Source organism: Peromyscus leucopus, chromosome 23 (assembly GCF_004664715.2).
Source record: "Peromyscus leucopus breed LL Stock chromosome 23, UCI_PerLeu_2.1, whole genome shotgun sequence".
Classification (NCBI taxonomy): Eukaryota; Metazoa; Chordata; class Mammalia; order Rodentia; family Cricetidae; genus Peromyscus; species Peromyscus leucopus.
In genome coordinates, this window is record NC_051082.1 from 15,072,879 (window position 1) to 15,094,130 (window position 21,252).

Here is a 21,252-nt window from a genome sequence, read left to right on the forward strand (position 1 = left end):
AGTGTCGGTATTTTATTACTTTTGAGCCATCAAAATCTTAAATTCCTAATTTATAAGTGAGTAATTTCCCAAGGAGAGGGTAAGAGTCAAGGCGGAGTTGACTCTAACACTGAGTAAACTTGGGTCTTCGTCTCGCTTTGCTGCAGGAGAACTTTGAGGTCTTCCTCCCGTTTGAAGACTATAGCAACAGTGCCTTGGTAGCCGGTCTTCGAGAACAGTATATTAAGGCCCATGAAGATGCACAGGCTGAGCACAAACTCAGGGGATGCCCAGGGCCCACCCTGACTGGGGGGACAGACCTGAGCGTCATGTCTAAGCTGCACAGACAGGCCCTGGCCCTGCAGGTGTCTACACAAGAGCTGGAGGCAGAGCTGGTCTTGAGGGCCTTGAAGGACGGGAAGGTGGGAGCCGCACTGAGCAAATGCAGGTGACACTGGGACCCCACCTGGCACAGCTTGTCAGAAATGACCTTGGCTCTCTCCGTCCCATCACTGATAAGCCTCAGGCCAGGGCCACTTTCATTGTCACAGAGGTGATTCTTGGTTTCCTGAGAGCCTGTTTGGGGGCCTCTTCATCTAAAAATAGTAGTATGGAAGGAAAGAGACCCTGCTCAGCTGGTCACATGACTGTTGAATGTTGGCTCTGGGCCTTGATCCTTAAGGGTAACTAAAATACTTTGAAAATGGATCACACTTTGTACCATGAAAAAGTTTTTTCTGGTGGTGTTGTAATGATTTCATGAGTATGAGTGTTTTGGCCTGCGTGTATGTATGTATGTGTGTGCACCATGTGCATGTTTAGTGCCCCTAGAGGTCAGATTGCCTACAACTGGAGTTATAGATGGATGTGAGCCACTGTGCATGTGGGCGCTGGGAGTGGAACCCGGGTCCTCTGCAAGAGCAGTGAGTCTCTCCGCCCCCTGAGAAAGCTTTAAAGACTCTGGGTTAATGCTAGATACGAATGCAAGCAGGACATGGAGGTGCGTTCGCTCTGAATCCTGACTGCCCACCCCTGTCCTCTGCAGAGACTTACTCAGGTATTACTGCGATGCTGACACAGGGAGATTGCTGTTTCTGGTGGGTCAGAAGCTCTGTCATATGCTGGCGAACAACGTCCCCATGATAGCACCAGTAGGACTAAATCTTCCTTCTGAGATACATGATCTCGCATGCCAAGCTGCCACCATCTGCAGTCCAGGTGACAAGATGTATAAATCTTCGTATTCTGTGCTTTATTGTAGCCAACCCTCCCACACACTGTCTGTGATAACTGCATTCTGGAAACCACACAACAGACAGCTGCTCCTTACAGGAAGATGCCATAGCTTTAAAACATTAACAGCCAAGTTATCCCCTGTAGTGCTTGAGTTAGGTGTCTGAGAGATCATCAGCCCAAGGCTAGCCTGGGCTACTTCGCTAGACCTTGACAATCAGTCAACCAGTCAGTCACTAAATCCCCAAACCCATTCATCCTGTCATTTCTTCCTATTGATGACATTTGCTTTTGTATGATCCTGGAGTTCCTGACCTCCCCATATTGATCTCTTTTATGCAAGCTTAAGCGAGCCAGCTATCTATGCGTTGGCCTTCCTGGGTATTTGAAGTGGTCGTTATCAGAAGGTTGTTTTCATTGTTCTAAAGGAGTAAAATGGGATTGATGATCCTGTCCACTTCCTTTCAGATATTTTGCTGGACGCTTTAGAACTAAGTAAATACACTTTAACCGCTGTGGAGCTTTCCAAGCAATGCCAGCTGGATGACTGTGGAATTCTGATGAGGGTAAGTCACCTCTGAGTTTATCTCCATAAACAAAACTGCTGCTGCCCCCCCTGTGGTCTTCACATCACTTGCACAGTTCACAGAAATACCAATCTACCTTTTTTTCCTTAGCTCTCCTCTAAAAAGCCACAGAGCCAGTTGTTTACCCAGGCACAGCTGTTTATTTTGATTTTAACTGCTTTTTTAAATATAGGGCCTTAACTGAGGCCTCTCTGGATATTGACCTTCTCTTTAGGGTTTATCCGAAGTGATATTTTACAAGTTGCTGACAAGAAAGAGATACTAAAATATAACTTTCCCTCAGTATGCACAGAAGAAATTGGTTCCAGGACCGCCCCTCCCCTCAGAGACACCAGAATCTGTGGATACTAAAATCCCTTATCCAAGGCTGTGTATCATTTATATATAAGCCACACTCATTTCTCAGGCTTTTAGTTCTGCATACCCACATCAGGCAGCTCACGGTGGTCTATAATTCTTGCTCCAGATGATCCAACATGGCTTCCACATGCACGCATACAGACCTACATATAATTAAAATTAATGAAAACAAGTCTTTTTTTTTTTTTAAGCTGTTGGGCTCTTACACCTGACTCCTGGATTCAGCTTGGTGATGGTGGTCTGGGTCACAGTGTACCTACTGCTGTCTTTTCTGTGTGGTTTACTCTTTAGGCCGCTTTTGGAGCTCACAAGGATCCATATGAAGAGTGGTCCTACAGCGACTTCTTCAGTGAAGATGGAATCGTTCTGGAGTCCCAGGTGGTGCTGCCAGTCATCTATGAGCTGATTTCCTCAGTGGTGCCCCTTGCCGGTAATCTCGCTTGTATCATTATTTCCTATTTTTGCTTTGTGCACGCTGGAGCTATAGATTCCCGGAACCAGAACTGCATTCAGCAAGATACAATTATATGCTTAAGGACCCAAGCACAACGGAATGCATGCTGCAAATGATTTCATTTATTCAAGGAAAAAATGGGCTCATGGTATTTGAAGTCAGGGTAGTGGTTAGCTTTGGGATGGTGGATAAGTCACTTTTCTTTTGCTGTGATAAAACACCGTGACCAGCCGGGCGGTGGTGGCGCAGGCCTTTAATCCCAGCACTCGAGAGGCAGAGCCAGGAGGATAGCTATGAGTTCAAGGCCGGTCTGGTCTACGAGCAAGATCCAGGACAGGCTCCAAAGCTACACAGAGAAACCCTGTCTGGAAAAACCAAAACTAAAACAAAAAAACAGAAACCCACCCTGACCATAAGCAGCTTCTGGAGGAAGGGGTTTGTTTTGGCTCACGGTTCCAGAGCGCAGAGTCCGGCACAGCAGCCAGTGGCAGGCGTGGGAGCGAAAAGGCAGCTAAGAACTCACTCTCCAAAAGCAGCCCTGGGGCATAGCAAACTGGAAATGGTGCTGGGCTCTCAACACTCAAAGCCGCCTCCAGTGGCTGACCTCCTCCAGCAAGGCTGCACCTGCTGAACCTCCCCAACAGCACCATCGACTGAGGACCAAGTCTGTGGGGGACTTTTCTCACTCAAACCACCGTCCCTGGGTCATGACTGTAGAAGGGTGTGAGGGCTTCTGGGTGTAAAGTTCTGGTTCCTGATCGTGGTGCAGCCATATGCAGCTGGGCTTCTTAGTAGATTGTATGTTTATCTGGGCATTCTGGATGTGTAGGTTAAAGCTTCTTGTTAGTTTGGTTGGTTGGTTTTAGATTTTTGGGTTTGTTTTGAGAAAGAGCATCACTGTGTAGTCCAGGCTTACCTCAAACTTGCAGCCTTCCTGCTACCTAAGCGCTGGGGTTTCAGGCATGTGTCACCATGCTCAGCTTGGAGTTTTGTCGTCTATTTTGCTTCTTAAAGCAATTGCTGCTTTACGGCATTGTTGATAATAACATGATTTCAGTGAGAGCTGAGTCCAGTGCTTTGTAAGAGTTGTGTTACTTAGTCTTAGTTCCTTTCTTTTATCTTTTATAGAAAGCAAAAGACATCCTTTGGATTCTATAAGTTTGCCATACTGTTCCACTAGCAAAGGTATTTATAATTAGAAATATATACTATAATTTTACAAATACGCAAATGCCAAGATAATTTAAAGCATAAAATCATACATACTGAAATTCTGATTATGAATTTGTCATACAATCTTTGATGTAATGTTTAACAATCTCATTGTTACATTTTCAGAAGTCAGACATTTATGTGATTTGTCTAATTGTATTCATAAATTTCAGTTTTCTGTATAGAGAAAATGTCTTTACCTGCCAATAATTTGAGCATCTAAACTTTAAAAAAATTATGGATATTATAACCAACCAGACAGTTATTTTCTTATTTAAGTGTTAACTCTTGTTAACACTCATGTGTTAAGACTTTGGGAACCAACTCTGTGGCTATTACCTCTTTGAGGAAGTAGGCCATCCCTGAAAGCAATTTCCCGAAGCAGTGATATTTATTTAAATAAGTTTTAAAAAAAAAGAGGGGATGTCTTCTACGGAGGACCCTGGTTCAGTTCCCAGCACTCATACAGAGGCTCACAACTCCCTGTAACTCCAGTTCCCTCTGACACCCTCTTCTGACCCCAAAGGCTTCTGCACACCCACAGTGCACACACACATACTTTGACACACACATACACATTAAATAAATAAGTAAATATTTGTATGAGTTTGTTAAAAAAGACAGCTGTTGAAAGTCATCTTCTCACTTGGCAGGAGACAACCTTATTCTCCCCATTGTGAGCTCCATCTCTGCTCTGCTCCGGAACCTTCAAGAATCTAGTCAGTGGGAGCTGGCCCTGAGGTTCGTGGTCGGTTCCTTCGGTACCTGCCTGCAGCACTCCATGTCAAATATCATGAGTGTCAGTTTGAGTGAAAAGGTATGGCATCACCATAAATACTTGACTTTGGAAATTAAAGTGTCAAAAGCTCTAGCAAGCCAATCTCCTGTTGGCCCCATAGTAAAGACACTGATGCTTATTTGTTTTCTGTTTGTTTTTTTCGAGACATGGTTTCTCTGTGTAGTTTTGGAGCCTGTCCTGGATCTCACTCTGTAGCCCAGGCTGTCCTCGAACTCACAGAGATCCACCTGGCTCTGCCTCTTAAGTGCTGGGATTAGAGGTGTGCGCCACCACTGCCCAGTGATGCTTATTTGTTAAATACAGGATATATTTGTTGAGCATCTAAGATTCCAGGACATTTACACACATTTTTATTAATAGCACTTGAAAGTCTCCAGTTTGCAAATGCAGAAATTCAGAACTGGGCTTGTAAAAACTACTTAATCCAAGTAGGTTTTTTTTTTGGTGTTTTTTTTTTTTTTTTTTTTTTTTTTTTTTTTTTTTTTTTGGTTTTTTTGAGACAGGGTTTCTCTGTGTAGCTTTGCGCCTTTCCTGGAGCTCACTTGGTAGCCCAGGCTGGCCTCGAACTCACAGAGATCCGCCTGCCTCTGCCTCCTGAGTGCTGGGATTAAAGGCGTGTGTCAAGGAGTTTTTAAGTTTTAAGTTGGACTGGTAATTCCTCGCTCTAATCTCAGCACAGCATTTGTCTGCTGGTGGGTTTGCTTTTTTGTTGTAGGCATTTATTGCTGTTGTTTGTTGAGAATTTTTTTCACAGAGTATCTTGCAGCCCAGGCTGGCCTTGAACACAGAGATCTCCCTGCCTCTGTCTCCCAAATGCAATTTTCAGAACAGTACATCAAAGTGGACTTAATGATTCTTCTGTTCTTTTCTGAAAGTTACTTGGTGAGACCACATTGGCAAACTCAAAGCAAATCGTTATGGAATTGAAAGAAAAGTCCATCATGTTTATCAAAGGGAATGCCACAACACTCCTGCATAAAGTGAGTATTTGTGGTTGGCTTGTTTGTTTTGAGCCAGTCACGTGCTGTTTGATAGTGTTCTATCATTTAGAAGCTGCAAGAGCCAGTGTGACGTCCAAACGTTGTGTTGTTTTGTAGTTTATGTAAATGATATATTTTTTTTTAATATGTATTTTATTTTACAATACCATTCAGTTCTACATATCAGCCATGGGTTCCCCTATTCTCCGCCCTCCCACCCCCTCCCCTTACTCCCAGCCTACCCCCCATTCCTACCTCCTCCAGGACAAGTCCTCCCCCGAGGACTACGATCAACCTGGTAGACTCAGTCCAGGCAGGTCCAGTCCCTTCCTCCCAGACTGAGCCAAGTGTCCCTGCATAAGCTCCTGGTTTCAAACAGCCATCTCATGCAATGAGCACAGGACTTGGTCCCACTGCCTAGTTGCCTCCCAAACTGATCAAGCCAATCAACTGTCTCACCTATTCATAGGGCCTGATCCAGCTGGGGGCCCCTCAGCCTTTGGTTCATAGTTCATGTGTTTCCATTCATTTGGCTATTTTTTTTCAATAATTGAGTAAAACTGAAATTTATTATAAGCCACAGTCGTCCTAGGGACCTCCATGCTATATATATAGCCTCTATGGTTCTATGGGTTGTGGTCTGATTGTTCTTTATTTTATATCTAGAATCCACTTATGAGTGAGTACATACCATGACTGTCTTTCTGAGATTTTCACAGGAATTCTAATTTATTAGTCTTAAAAAAAAAAATTCCCAAGGCTGGAGAGATGGCTCAGCAGTTAAGAGCACTGGGTGCTCTTCCAGAGGACCTGGGTTCAATTCCCAGTACCCATGTGGCAGCTCAAGACTGTCTGTAATTCCAGTTCCAGGGATTCTGACTCCCTCACACAGACATCCATGCAAGCAAAACATCATTGCACAGAAAATAAAAAAATAAAATACAAATAAAAATAAAAAATTCCCCTTTGAAAAAGGGTCCTGTGTAGCATACGCTAGTCTTACGTTTGAATTCAGTGTGCCAGACAGTGGTGGCGCATGCCTTTAATCCCAGCACTTGGGAGGCAAAGACAGTGGGACCTCTGTAAGTTCGAGGCCACCCTGGTCTACAGAGAGAGTGCTCCAAAAGCTACACAAGGAAACGCTGTCTCGAAAAACCAAAAAAACAAAACAAAAAATTGAATTCAACGTATAACCAAAGGTGACATTGATTCCTGATTCTCCTGCCTCCAAGGGCTGCCATCATAGGCATGTGCAAATCTTCTAAGAGACTTTTGGAGGGGAAGAATTATTTTTGTATTGGGCACTTGGGTCTATTTATTTGTCAGATTAAGTAGTAAGGTCCCAGAGGAGACTGAACCTCAGTGTTGCCCAAGCTATACACAAGCCCGAAACCTTGTGCCTCGCCCTCTTGGCACTGGACTCTTAGGGGTCCCTTACCCTGCCCAGCTCTGTCGGATTGCTTTACAAAGAAACCCTGGCAGAGCAGCGCAGTGGGTAAAGGTGATGGCCATGCAGACGTGACAACCTGCATTTGAACGTGGGACCCACATAACGGTAGAAGGGAAGAACCAATTCCACGTGTGACTCGTGGTCACGTGTCCCCTCCCCTCAGAGCAGCAATGGCTCCCTGGCTGGCCAGCCTGTCTGAATCAGTGAGTTGAAGGCCATTGAGAGACCCTGTTTGAGATAGAAAAACAGGGTATGACACCTAAGGAATGACATTCTCAGGTTGTCTCTGGCCTTCACATGCAAACACATGTACATGATGAGTACACATACTTCCAAATTCGGTGATACTTTCAAAGTTTTAGAAAAAGTTTAATGATAGTACAAGGAGCTGCAGCATACCCTCCACTGATATGTTCTTTAATGGCAAGCTCTCTTCTTTTTTTCTGTTATCTGTAATAGAAGTTTTTTGAGGTAGACTCTCTCTCCATAGCCTTGGTTGTACTAGAACTTCACTCTGTAGCCCAGGCTGGCCTCGAACTCACAGAGATCCGCCTGCCTCTGCCTCCCAAGTGCTGGGATTAAAGTCATGCGTCACCGCAGCCCAGCATATAAGGCTCCTTACCCTTAGATATCCAATGTTTGTCTCCTCTGGGTAAAGATGTTCTCTTGTTTCGTGGCAGTACAGATTTCTCCATCACTAAATTTAACAGTGGTATAAAAACTTGGGTTAATTTAATGCCCACATTCTATTTTAATTTTGTCTCTTTTGTCAATCATGTATTTTGGTCCAAGATCTAGATTAATTCGTATACTTTATGAACCAGCAGACTACAGCCTGCAAACTCCCAGCTGTTAGCTTTTGTAAATGAAGTTTTTCTAGAACATGGCCATACTCCTTGTGTATTATCTGTGGCTGCTGAGATTGCTTTCCTGCCACTAGAGATGCGATGAGCTGTTGCCACAGAGGCTGACACATTGACTGTGTGGACATTTTTTTAAAAGGGCACCCATACATAAAATGATAATGTAATTTTTTTAAAGGACCACATCCTGGGGTTGCCTTTCATAATCATCTTTTATCCAGCTTTGTTCTTGGAGCCTGCACTTGAAGGTGCAGAGTGGTGTTGTGGAAATAGCACCGCACCTTTCTCTTTAGAGTTCTCCAGAGCCTGGCGTTGATTTTGGTTTGTTTTTAGACAGAAGAGAGAATATTGAGTCACCAGAGGAAGAGAGTAATAATTGTAAGATAGAGGACTAGCAAGAGCAAGCCCTTACGTAGACGAGGAGGCTGGAGATGGGACCCAGTGACTTGGAAGAGGAAGGGACAGTCTGTTAGGTAGTAGTGGTGATGGATGTGTGCAGACACAGCAGTGCAGACTGCATGGAGTATCCCCACATGAGCTAAGACGGCTGCAACAGCAGCATGGCCCTATGGGAGCACTGTTGTACATGCAGTCTGTCAGGGACTGCACAGCTTTGTCACAGACAGCTCACAGCTGTATTTGGGGTCAGATCAGGGGCGGGGGTGGATTTGCTGGTGGGAAGATGTGGTAGATCTCTTCTGGTGCCTTCTGATTTCTTGGCTTGCTAAAATGTGGAGTCAATAACTAAGGAGACAAAGGAGGGTTCATGGGAGATTTCAGAGACTGAAGTCAGCTGTAGGGAGAAGGAAGACTTCTGTGCCCTGCAGAGTTCACTGAGACTGCTCCCCTTCCATTTCTAGTCCTGGAAAAGGTGCCTAAGCAGACTTCTTAGAGCTGTTCCTCTGAATCACCTCCTGAAAGGCATGTTCTTTCTGGAGGGGAAGTGACCCGAAGGTCCTTCCTTCTGTTTTGCTTATGGAGACTTGGCTCATGATGCTTTTCTTCCCACAGGTGTTTAACTGTCGCCTGGTGGATCTGGACTTGGCCTTGGCTTACTGCACTCTCTTACCTCAAAAGGACGTGTTTGAAAACCTCTGGAAGCTCGTCGATAAAGCGTGGCAGAACTATGACAAAATTCTGGTATGCCCTGAGCGAGGAAGCCTGCTCCTGTTGACGGTTAAAGGTTTGGGGGACAGAGTGAAGGACTTTGTTAGCAGGTCTCAACTGTAGCAGAAACGGTGATCTGTCTCATGTGGTCTCTAGCCACTGTTGCTTGACTGGTGACAAGCATTGCTTAAAGAATGAAGATAGCTCTCCTTCCTTCCTTCCTCCTTCCTTCCTTCCTTCCTTCCTTCCTTCCTTCCTTCCTTCCTTCCTTCCTTCCTTCCCTCCTTCCCTTTCCTTCCTCCCTCCCTTCTTCCCTTTCTTTCTTTTTTTTTCTGAGACAAGGTTTCTCTGTGTAGCCGTAGCTGTCCTAGAACTCAATTTATAGACCATGCCATCACCCCAAACTTAAGAGATCTGCCTTTCTCTGCCCCTCGTGTGCTAGAATTAAAGGAATGTACCACCACTGCCTGGTGATACCTCTTATTTCTTAAAAAATGAAAACAAACTAACAACAAAAATTAACCATAGCTGGTGTGGTGACATATGCCTTTAATCTTAGCACCTGGGAGGCAGAGACTAGTGAATTTCTAAGTTAGAGGCCAGCCTGGTCTACAGAGCAAGTTCAGGATAGCCAAGGATACACAGAGAAATCCTGTCTCAAAAACAAAACAAAATATTTAAACCTCTATGTGTGGTCAAGCATGTTGCTTACACACCTTTGATTCCAGTACTTGTGGACAGCAGAGGCACACAGAGCTGGAAGAGAAATGGGGGCTGGAGAGATGGCCGAGCAGTTCAGAGCACTGTCTGCTCTTCCACTGTACCTGATGCTATGTTCCCAGCATCCTCATGGCAGCTCACAAGTGTCTGTAATGTCAGTCTCGGAATCTAAGCACCTTGGGCACAGCATATATGTGGCACAGACATGCAGGCGAAACACTCCTACACATAAAATACAGTAAATAAATAAATTCATATGGTCTGGGAAAATAGCTGTTGGTGAAGCTTGCTGCACAAGTGGAAGAATCCGAGTTTGATCCTCAGCACACACATAAAAAAACAAAACAAGTGTGATGGTGAGCACTTGTGATCCCAGTGCTGGGGGTGGGGGCAGATTTGCGTGGGTCCATGGAGCTTGCTGGCCAGCTAGCTCACTTGGCAAGTTCTAGGTTAGTGAGAGAACTATCTCAAGATTTTTGAGGTATTTTTGAGGTGGGTGGCATTTGAAGAATGAAAGCCGAGGTTGTCCTCTGGCTCAACACACAGAATGAAAGCTGGGCTTGTCCTCTGGCTCTACACACAGAAGAATGAAAGCTGGGCTTGTCCTCTGGCTCCACACACAGAAGAATGAAAGCTGGGCTTGTCCTCTGGCTGCACATACAAATCTCTGTGCAGCCTTAGAATTTCACTCCTTTTCTCTGAAACCCTGAACCCCAGAGCAAGGCTTTTCTGTAGGATGAGTTTAGAGGCTACATAACTTATCTTGGAGTTGTTCTGATTGGTTAGTTTGTTTCAGTTGTTTTTATTTGGAAATTTTGTGGGTATCCCAGGTTGGCCTGAAATTGTTCTCTTATTGTGTAGGAAAACTAGATTAAACTTACGGTATCATACAAAAAGCTGAATTCTCCAGGTGCTATGTAAAAGTAATGAGTGAGGGCAAGGCATGTCCCTCAGCTGGGAGAGTGCTGGCCTAGCATGTAGGAGGCTTGGGTGTGAATCCCCAGCATTGCATAACAAAGTGTGGGAGCATGCCTGTGATCGCAGCTCTTGGGAAGTAGAGATAAGAGGATCAGAAGTTCAGAGTCCTCAGGTTCATAGTAAACTTGAGGCTAGTTTCGGCTACCTGAGACTGTCTCAGAAAAAGTCCGTGTATGGTATGTGTGGGGGTGTTGCTGGAGAGAGGACTCAGCAGTTAAGAGCAGTTGCTGCTTTTTCAGAGGACTCAAGTTCAGTTCCCAGCACCAATGCCAGGCTGCTCATGGCTGCCTTAACTCTAGCTCCAGGAGATCTGACATCCTCTTCTGGCTTCTGCAGGCACCTGCACACTTGTGGCATACACTCACATAGACATACACACAAATAAATGAAAGCAGAGGTTGAAGAGATGGCTCAGGAGTCAAGAGTGCATACTGCTCTTGCAGAGGACTGGAATTTGGTTTCCAGTATCCACAATGAGCAACTCCCAACCCCCTGTAACGCCAGCTCCAGGGGAATCTGATGCCTATGCCATCCTTGACCACCAGTGCACAGGTGCACATACATAGAGAAAGACATATAATTTAAAATAATCTTTAAAATCAAGAAAATAATCTTGCTGGGCAGTGGTAGCGCACGCCTTTAATCCCAGCACTCGGTGGGCAGAGCCAGGCAGATCTCTGTGAGTTCGAGGCCAGCCTGGTCTACAAAGCGAGATCCAGGACAGCACCAAAACACCACAGAGAAACCCTGTCTCGGAAAACCAAAAAAAAAAAAAATACTACTAATAATAATCTTTAAAAAAGAAGTAGTGACATACAAACCAATATGTAGCCATTTACACTCCTGTCACAAAAAGGTTTATAGGGTTTAGGGAATAAGGACTCAGGATTGAATGCAGGCCTGCACACACGTTACGCCATGCTTTAGCACTGGGCCATATCCTCAGCCCAAGGATATGAGTTTTCTGTTCTCAAACAGGGTCTTGTGTGCAGCTTGGCTGCCTGATGCTCTCCAGCCCAGGCTGTCCTTAACTTCTCAGCAGTCCTCCCCACTGCTGGGAGTCCTCCCCAGGGTTGGGATCACAAAGACGCTGCTGCACCTGGCTTTGATTTTTTCCCCTTCCTTTCTGAGTTTCATCTAAAATGTATTAGAACTAATACTGTTTGATCTTGTTTTTACTTTTTAGGCATTATCTTTGGTGGGCTCTCAACTGGCAAATCTCTATCAGGATATTGAAACAGAACTTCGGTTCCATGAAATCAGTATTGATGCTCAGTGGGGTATTCGTCTTGGTAAACTTGGTGTGAGTATTCATAGTACTTTGATATTTAATCTGTCTTGAGAGTTATCTGGTCTGAGAATATAAGACAAAGATCTTGTCAACTGTTACTTTGGGGTATATAAAGAAATAAGGGAGCCGGGCAGCGGTGGCACACATCTTTAATCCCAGCACTCCGGAGGCAGAGCTAGGCGGATCTCTGTGAGTTTGGGGCCAGCCTGGCCTACAGCGTGAGATCTAGGACAGACACCAAAACTACACAGAGAAACCCTGTCTCGAAAAACCAAAAAAGAAAAGAAATAGAGGTCTTTTGTGTTATTTCTTTTTTTTTTTTTTTTTTTTTTTTTTTTGGTTTTTCGAGACAGGGTTTCTATGTGTAGCTTTGCGCCTTTTCCTGGAACTCACTTGGTAGCCCAGGCTGGCCTCGAACTCACAGAGATCCGCCTGCCTCTGCCTCCCAAGTGCTGGGATTAAAGGAGTGCGCCACCACCGCCCGGCTCTTTTTTGATATTTATCTTAATAATGTTAGAAGGAGCCTGGCACTTTTCACCTGTTCAGGTGTCTCATTTATAGGTGTATGTCTAGGACCAACCGACATTATACTCTTTCAGACTTAACTCTTAGCCTTATACCATCTGCTATTTAGTTACTAGTTTTTGTTGTTTTCTTTTGGAGATAGGATTTTGCTATGCTGCTCAAGTCTTGGACTTGGTTTAAACAGATTCTCCTGTTCAGCCTCTGGAGTAGCAGGGATTACAAATACATGTTACTGTTCCTTCTTGTCTAAAAATAATATTAAGGAGTAACAGTTATACATACCTGTTACCCCGGTACTTGGGAAGCCGAAGCAGGAGGATGGTGAGTTTGAGACCATTTTGGGTTACAAAATGAGACATAAAACATTTTGTTTGCAAATAGATTGTTTATCAGGAAAGTAACCATTGCCAAAATGCTGTGTGTTTTGAAACTTGATTCCTATGCAGTGGTGGGACCGGTTCCGCCAACAGTAACAATCAGGCTTCCCCGATGGATGAAGCAGCAAGAGGTTATGATGGCAAAGATTCCTCAGGTTTCACAGCGATGGTTGGGTTGAACGGCATGATAAAAAAAATTTAGGGCCAGCCAGATGGCTCAGTTGGAAAAGATGCTTGCCAGCAAGCCAGAGGAACTGAGTTTCTAGAACCTGCATTGTAAGAGAGAACTGACTCCCACAAGTTATCCTCTGACCTTCATACACTGGCTGCAGTAGGCACGAGCACACACACACACACACACACACACACGCATGCATGCATGCACACAATAAATAGGTAAATAAATTTAAAAATATAATTTGGAGGAGCTGTAAAAAAATAATAGTAAAGTAAAAAGGTGTGTTGTAATGTTGCTCTATTTCTGATACTTTTCAGTTTAGAAGTTCAGGTTTTTTGTTTGTTTCAGGTTTTTTATTTTGTATTCTTTGTTTCTAGATTTCTTTTCAGCGTGCTTTCAGACAAAATTTCCTCACCAAGAAAGACCTCCTTAAAGCTCTTGTTAATAACATAGATATGGACACAAACCTCATTCTGGAATATTGCAGGTAATCTTTAAATGTTAATGTATCTGTGCTGTTGGCATAGGCAGCTTCTGTCGGATTCCCCTCAGGTGCCTGCCCTGAGGAGATTTCTCTAATAGTCCTGGGACAGATGCAGCAAGTGGCCAGGATACTAATCTGAGGGGTATCAAATGAATCTACCTGCCTTGATTGTATTGGGAGAAACTTTCCAAAGAATGATCAATCCACACTGTTAGAGCACACATGAAATTCATAGCAGGAAATAACTGATATAGGCAAAAACCATATAAGACCAGTACTCCTTGAGCCTTGGCTTCCCCTAGAAAAAAAACTTGACTCTTCCAGGTAATAGCTTTGCCATAGTTAGCTGAATTCCTACTTCATAGTTCTGCGGCTCGTAGTGATACACAGCATGGACACTGGACAAAGTAAGGAGACAAGGAGGGAAAGAAGAGGTTCGGGATGGAGGGGACTGTGATATGGTCATGGTCAGCCAAATAATAAGTGACTGCCTCTCTAATAGTAAAGGCTCTCACCCCTTCTGACTTGCAATAGATAAGTGGATTCTGGGGGTTTATTTTTGAGTTAGGATCCCATGTAACCCACAAAAGCTTCAAAGTTGCTATGTAGCTGAGGCTGGTCTTGAACTCCTGATCATCTTGCCTTCATCTCCAGGTGCTAGGATCATAGGTGCATATCATTATGCCGGCTGAGATCCAAGTCTTTTTGCTTTTGTTTTGGTGGTAGGGATCAAATTCATCTCCTCAAGCACATTGACTGCACCACACCCCATCCATCCCCAGTGCCTAAGATACTGATAACATCTGCCTGGAGTATTCTTATTGGCTGTACCACACCCCATCCATCCCCAGTGCCTAAGATACTGATAACATCTGCCTGGAGTATTCTTATTGGCTGTACCACACCCCATCCATCCCCAGTGCCTAAGATACTGATAACATCTGCCTGGAGTATTCTTTCAGCAGCCAAGCATCTAGTCAGTCTCTCCTCCCCTTGGGGCCAAGAGTAATAATGACTCCATGCTGAGGCTGCAGTCAAGGACTAGAAGCTGCCCAGAGCTCTGAGTAGCACTGACTCAGAGCATGGGAATGAAACTGTCCAGTCTTCAGTTTTGAGAACTTCAAACACAGGTGGCGTGTGTCTGCCATGCTTGACAAAGTTGAACCCTGGTGGACTTCTGAGTGCTGCTTTCTAACTGCTCCCTTTCCTGCAGTTTAAGTAGCCATGACAATAAGTTTGTTTCAGTCATTCAGCAGAGGCCTTGGTTGTTTGTACTGATAGTGACACTTTGCCTGAGGTGATCCTTGTGAACTAAGTCAGATGGCTTTTAAGATTTTGCATTTGGTTTTGGTTTTATGGTCCAGGCTGGCCTGCAACTCTTTATGTCACTCGAGCTGGCCTCCAACTTGTGGTCCTGCTGATTCAGCCTCCTAAACACAGGGACTACAGATGTGAACCACCCCAGCACTGTGCCCAGCTAGATGGCTTTTAGAATGTCAGGGGACTTGACTGTGATGGCTGTAAAGCATTGCTTCATATCTCAGTTATTATGCATGGCAGACTGAGGATCGCTGTCGCATTCTAAAGGCCTGAGGAGTTGTTTCAGTTGCTACCTTGTCTATACTGACTAAGGCCTTATTTTTTTTTAAACCTCAGAGCTGAGGACCGAACCCAGGCCCTAGCACTTGCTAGGCAAGCATTCTACCACTGAGTTAAATCCCCAAACCCCTTTTTAAAAATTATATAACTTATTACTTATTTTTGTGTGAAATAGGGTCTCATGTAGTCTAGACTAGCCATGAACTTACTGTATGGCTGAAGATGACCTTGAACTCTTGATCTAGTTGACTACCTCCCAGTGGCATTACCAGCATGTACTGCCTAGCCCAGCTAGACTATCTGGTTTGAAAAGATAATAATTAAACCAGACATTGTGGTATAGGCCCCACTATTGTCTGAGGCAGGAGGATTACCTCAAGCTGCTGATCAAGACCCCTTTTAAAAAAAGAATGGCAGTATTCAGCTTTGATGATGCACACTTTTTCTGATTATGAGCTAGACAATCGCAAGGTTAAAGACTTGAGTGATAGGAGCGCGCACCTGAGTTGTCTATCAGAGCCCTTGCTGAGAAACATTGGACATCAGCCTGTAACTTCCTGCTCCTTTCAGCACCTTTCAGCTGGACTCTGACGAAGCCCTTCAGTTGTTCATTGAAACCCTGCTCCACAACACTAACAACCAGAACCAGGGAGACGCCAGCCCGGAGTCCGCAAAGGAGCAGTATTCCAGACTCCTGGCCAAAGCCACTGAGATGGTTCCTTTACTGACAAGCACGAAGGACTTGGTGATCAGTCTTAATGAGATCCTCTATAAGGTAGGTGAGTGGGGAGGGGATCAGTCTTAATGAGATCCTCTATAAGGTAGGGGAGTGGGGAGGGGATCTGTCTTAGTGAGATCCTCTATAAGGTAGGTGAGTGGGGAGGCGATCAGTCTTAGTGAGATCCTCTGTAAGGTAGGTGAGTGGGGAGGGAATCTGTCTTAGTGAGATCCTCCGTAAGGTAGGGGAGTGGGGAGGGGATCAGTCTTAGTGAGATCCTCCATAAGGTAGGTGAGTGGGGAGGGGATCTGTCTTAGTGAGATCCTCCGTAAGGTAGGTGAGTGGGGAGGGGATCAGTCTTAGTGAGATCCTCTGTAAGGTAGGGGAGTGGGGAAGGGATCAGTCTTAGTGAGATCCTCTGTAAGGTAGGTGAGTGGGAAGTGGAGACCCCTGGTCACCCACTCCTCATCCTTAATTAATTAGCTACATATACTAACAACTGGATATAGTAAGTCCTGAAGTCTTCATTTTTGTTTTGTTTTAAGATAGGGTCCTACATAGCCCAGGCTAGACTGAAGCTCAGAATGTAGCTAAGGATGGTTTTAAACTCCTGAGCCTTCTGGTTCTACCTCTCAAGTGCTGGGATTATAGGTGTGTGCCACCACAGTTTGCTAAATTCTGTGTGTCTGTGGGGGGGTGGGGGTACTGCTGCCCCAGAGGCCATAGGTTCACCAGGAGCTGGAGTTAGTACTGCCAGTAACTAGTTTAAGCTGCCTGACACGGGGGAGGGAAACCTCAGATCCTCGGCAAGAGCACGGAGTGGCTGCTAACCACTGCGCCCGCCATCTCTCTAGCCCTAAATTCTTTATTTTCACACAGCCGTCTATTAAACACAGCATTTCCCTCCTGTCCTACCTTCTTTTCTCCCCTCAAAATAGGGCAATGTTCACCCCCAGACTTGTTTGTTTGTTTGCCCTCAATATATGGCTTTTTGAGATGGCCTTAAGTAGTCCAGGCTGTCCTGGAACTTGCTGTGTAGCCAAGGGTGACTTTGAACTCTTTTCTCTATTTCCTAATTGTTGGGATTACAGGTGTGTGCCACCAGGCTTGGTCTCTCGGTTTTGTTTGTTTTCCTCTTACATTTATTTATTTTGCATCTGTTGTGGGATATGCTCATCACAGCATGTGTGAGGAGGTCAGAAGACAGGTGGTACAGGACTCTGTTTCTATCATGTGGGACCCAGGGGTTGACTTCAGGTTGTCAGGCTTGGCAGCAAATGAGAAACCAGCTCCATTCAGATTTTTTTAAATAGCAACATTCTTTGTCAAAGAATCAAATGAGAAAGAAAGTATAAATCCTAAAGAGAAATTTCCTGTGGGTCCTACTCTCTGGAGTGGGATAAATGTGAACAGCTTAGTGTAGTGCCATTCCACAGGAAGTATGTGGCCCAGTGCCTGTCCTGAGTAATACCCCGCTGCTGGGGGAGGGGGGACGGGGACAGATGGACGGAGGACAGACAGACGGACAGACACCACATTGGACCAGCCTTTCATGAGTAGAACTTTAAACCATACATTCCAGTATTATAAACAGTTACATTGAATGAATGTGTTTTCCTATTCTGTTTTTTTGTTTTTATGAAAATGTCTGCAAATTGGTATTTTTAAGTTAAGAGGTAGTGTGATTGGGGGGTTGGAAGGTAGGTACCAGGAGAAATGAGTTTATCAGACTGTAAGATGGATTTCAGTTTTACATTTTGCCTGTAAGTCATCCAGGAATTATAGACTTGCTCCTGGGTCTGATGGCCCATCTTCCCACTTCGATAATATGTACTTTTAGTCAGCATTTAAAACATGGAAATGCTGTGTGAGCAGAGAGGAAGAGCAAAGAGAACACATCTCTTTGTAAGCCTGTACAGATACCATTCAGTTAATCCTTGCGTTAGGAAGACGGTTAAGGCGGAGTCCCTCAAGAGCCTCGAACACGAACCTCAACACCCACGTTGTGGTTAAGTCATTTCTGAGGGAGTCTTCTTCCTATTCTAATTTCCATTATAAGTAGAGCAAATGAAACTTCAGTTTCAAACTCTTAAAAAAGCTGAAAATTTAACCATGTTTATTCTTTCTGTGTATTAGCACCCTAGAGGCATCTGCCATCACTAAAAAAGTATTGCCTTGTACAGCTTTTTAAGATTTATTTATTTATTATGTATACAGTGTTCTGCCTGCATGTACGCCTGCAGGCCAGAAGAGGGCACCAGATCTCATTGTAGATGGTTGTGAGCCACCATGTGGTTGCTGGGAATTGAACTCAGGACCTCTGGAAGAGCAGCCAGTGCTTTTAACCTCTGAGCCATCTCTCCAGCCCCCTACTTGTACAGCTTTTTAAACTACACTTCAAGACATTTTAAACATGGCTACTTAGCCTGGTAGAGGTAGTTTTAGGGTGAGAGTTGAGCTATGAAGGGCAGCCTGGGCTTCGGTGCCTGCTGAGCTTATGTTTGCTGTTTGAACCAATGAACATTACCAAATAAAGCACATGTGAGCATGACAGTGTCTTCTCATGTTTTGACATATTTCTGCTTTTTGTGCAGCTGGACCCGTATGATTATGAAATGATTGAAGTTGTCCTGAAAGTTATAGAACAAGCCAATGAAAAGATAACCAGTGTGAACATTAATCAGGTATAAAAGAATGTTAAAGACTGAAACTCATCTCTGTGCTTTGGTTTATTATGATATTATAATATATATTACAATTATTATAATATTAAGAATATTATCTGGGTTCTTTCTGGGTTGTTCTTTGATCTCCCTTTAGATTCTGAACTTAATTCTAAATAATTTTCTTTTTTTGTTGTTTGTTGTTGTTTTTTGGGTTTTGTTTTGTTTTTTATTTTTTGTTTTTTGTTTTGTTTTGAGACAGGGTTTCTCTGTGTAGCTTTGGTGCCTTTCCTGGAACTCGCTCTCTAGCCCAGGCTGGCCTCGAACTCACAGAGATCTGCCTGCCTCTGCCTCCCGAGTGCTGGGATCAAAGGCGTGCGCCACCACCGCCACCCAGCTAATTGTCTTTTTTAAAAATGTAATATTTTTAATTCTTGAAGAATTCAGCCAAGTTGTTTATTTAGTGATTTTTGCATTTTCTATTTTTAAAAAACATTAGTGTGTGTGTGTGTGTGTGTGTGCGTGTGCACGAGCGTGTGTGTGTGCCAATACCATGCACACCACCTGGGAGTTAAAGGTGAGTGGGAACTCACCGCTCTCTTCCACCTTTACGGGGTTTGGGGGATTCAGCTCGGGTTGTCAGGCTTGTACAGCAAGCACTGCTGAGACATCTTACCTGCTCGTGGTTTTGGTTTTTTGAAGCAGGGTCGTAGCTCAATCTGCCTTTTCTTTCTTTCTCTTCTCTTTTCTTTTTCCTTTTTTGAGACAGAGTTTCTCTGTGTAGCCCTGGGTGTCCTGGAACTTACTCTCTAGACCAGGCTGGCCTCGAACTCACAGAGATCCGCCTGCCTCTGCCTCCAGAGTGCTGGGGTTAAAGGCGTGCGCCACCACCTTCCTGGCTTGCTGTTTTCAAACTGGTTGTGTAGCCAAGCTGGACCTTGAATTTCTTGATCTTCCATCTCTACCTCCCCAGTACTGGGATTACTGGTCACTTTCTGTCTACTATATGGGTGGAAGATTTTAGAGTTAGCTTGGGAAACATAATAAGATCCCACCTCAAAAATAAGTTGAGTAATTAAAAATGAAAATGTCCAACTTCAGTGTTTTTTGATTTCTGTCCCAAACTCTTTGAAGAGTTTGTCCGGGACTGCCCAAGTCTTATTCTGTGAGCCAGACAGTGCCCTCCTCTGTTCCTCTGAATGTGATGTCTCTAGTGTTCATATAGCATGCTTTAGGAGCCAGCCATACAGGGAAAAGTAGACATGGACTTGGTTTTGATAGCGTGTGTGTACAGGCATGTACATGTGCCACCACGTGCACATGGGGTCAGGTTGGCAGGTACAGTGGCAGGGGCCACTGACAAGTGCACGTGGTGCAGATGTTCCAGGACAGGGTGACCCTCACAGGTCTCTTGCTCGTTCCTACACAGGCTCTGAATCTTCTGAGACACTTGAAGTCGTACAGAAGAATCTCGCCCCCAGTGGACCTCGAATACCAGTACATGCTGGAACACGTGATAACTCTGCCGCCGGCTGCCCAGACTAGACTGCCTTTCCACCTCATATTATTTGGCACAGCACAGAACTTCTGGAAAATTCTCTGTATGTTCATTAACTTCTTAGGAATTTTACTAAATAGCCAACTAATTTTTTTTCTCACGGGTCATGTCCTTCTACTTCCCTTTGCAGCCTCAGAGCTCAGTGAAGAGTCGCTTCCAACCCTGCTCTTAATTTCTAAGCTAATGAAGGTAGTGGGCGGGGCGTGCTAAGGAGATTCTTGTCTGGGGTCCCTGAGCCTGGCCCAGGGAGCTTACACCACCTCCCCTCACCGTCACTCTCCTCCCCTCCGAAGTTCTCCCTAGATACTCTCTACGTGTCTACAGCCAAACACGTTTTTGAAAAAAGCCTGAAGCCAAAGCTGCTGAAGCTAGCACAAGCCAAGTCGTCAGCCCTGATGAGCAAGGAAGTGGATAAGCTCACGAAGACCCTCGAGTCCTACCTCCTGTCCATAGTCAACCCGGAGTGGGCCGTGGCCATCGCCATCAGCCTCACCCAGGAGATCCCAGAAGGTACGCAGCACTCCGCTCCTGGGACTTGCATTGCTGGCTGATGGGTTGGTCTCAGCTGTGTCCCTTTTCTGCAGTGACGGGATTGATCCCAGGTCTTGTACAATGCCGGGCAGGTGTTCTGTCCGGTCATCGGTTTCAGTTCCCAGTGCTCATCAGCAGGAGCAGGCTGGAAGCTCCTGCTCGATCCTGGTGTGTGAAGGGTTTGTCAAAAGCTGCCCAAGTCTATTCCATCGGGCCCATTCAGAGCTTGTTTGAAAACATTCGAAAAGGCCATGTGGATGGTATTATGCTGTCTGCCACCACATCCATGAAAACCTAGTAAGGAACCAGGAATGACTGGAAGCTGTGAAGGATCTCTGTGCTGTTTGGTTTTCTGTCTCATTTCCCTCATCTTTGATTTTTACTGGGTGTTCATGTATAATTTTAGAGGTTTTGCTGCTTTGGTAACATGTGTTGTCTCAGAGGATTTAGATTTGCTCACAGACCTTTGTCCTTCCAGGCCCCTTCAAGATGGCTAGCTTGAAGTTCTGCCTGTATTTAGCTGAAAGGTGGCTACAAAACATCCCATCTCAGGTGAGTCTGATCCATGCTTGCTGAGCGACGATCTCCTCCCCCACTTATCCCAGT

At 44.8% G+C, this 21,252-nt stretch overlaps 1 protein-coding gene across 1 annotated transcript in view; it reads left to right on the top strand.

Moving 5' to 3' along the window:
* The window catches only part of Kntc1 (kinetochore associated 1), a 78,290-nt gene that overhangs the window by 37,754 nt on the left and 19,284 nt on the right, over positions 1 to 21,252 (top strand). Inside the window, 16 exon segments of the mRNA XM_037198728.1 lie at positions 147 to 427; positions 1,025 to 1,197; positions 1,681 to 1,778; positions 2,451 to 2,589; positions 3,742 to 3,798; positions 4,479 to 4,642; positions 5,500 to 5,604; positions 8,929 to 9,057; positions 11,909 to 12,025; positions 13,471 to 13,580; positions 15,747 to 15,951; positions 18,489 to 18,578; positions 19,987 to 20,158; positions 20,246 to 20,304; positions 20,409 to 20,625; positions 21,125 to 21,198. Coding sequence (XP_037054623.1) covers positions 147 to 427; positions 1,025 to 1,197; positions 1,681 to 1,778; positions 2,451 to 2,589; positions 3,742 to 3,798; positions 4,479 to 4,642; positions 5,500 to 5,604; positions 8,929 to 9,057; positions 11,909 to 12,025; positions 13,471 to 13,580; positions 15,747 to 15,951; positions 18,489 to 18,578; positions 19,987 to 20,158; positions 20,246 to 20,304; positions 20,409 to 20,625; positions 21,125 to 21,198 — 2,190 coding nt within the window.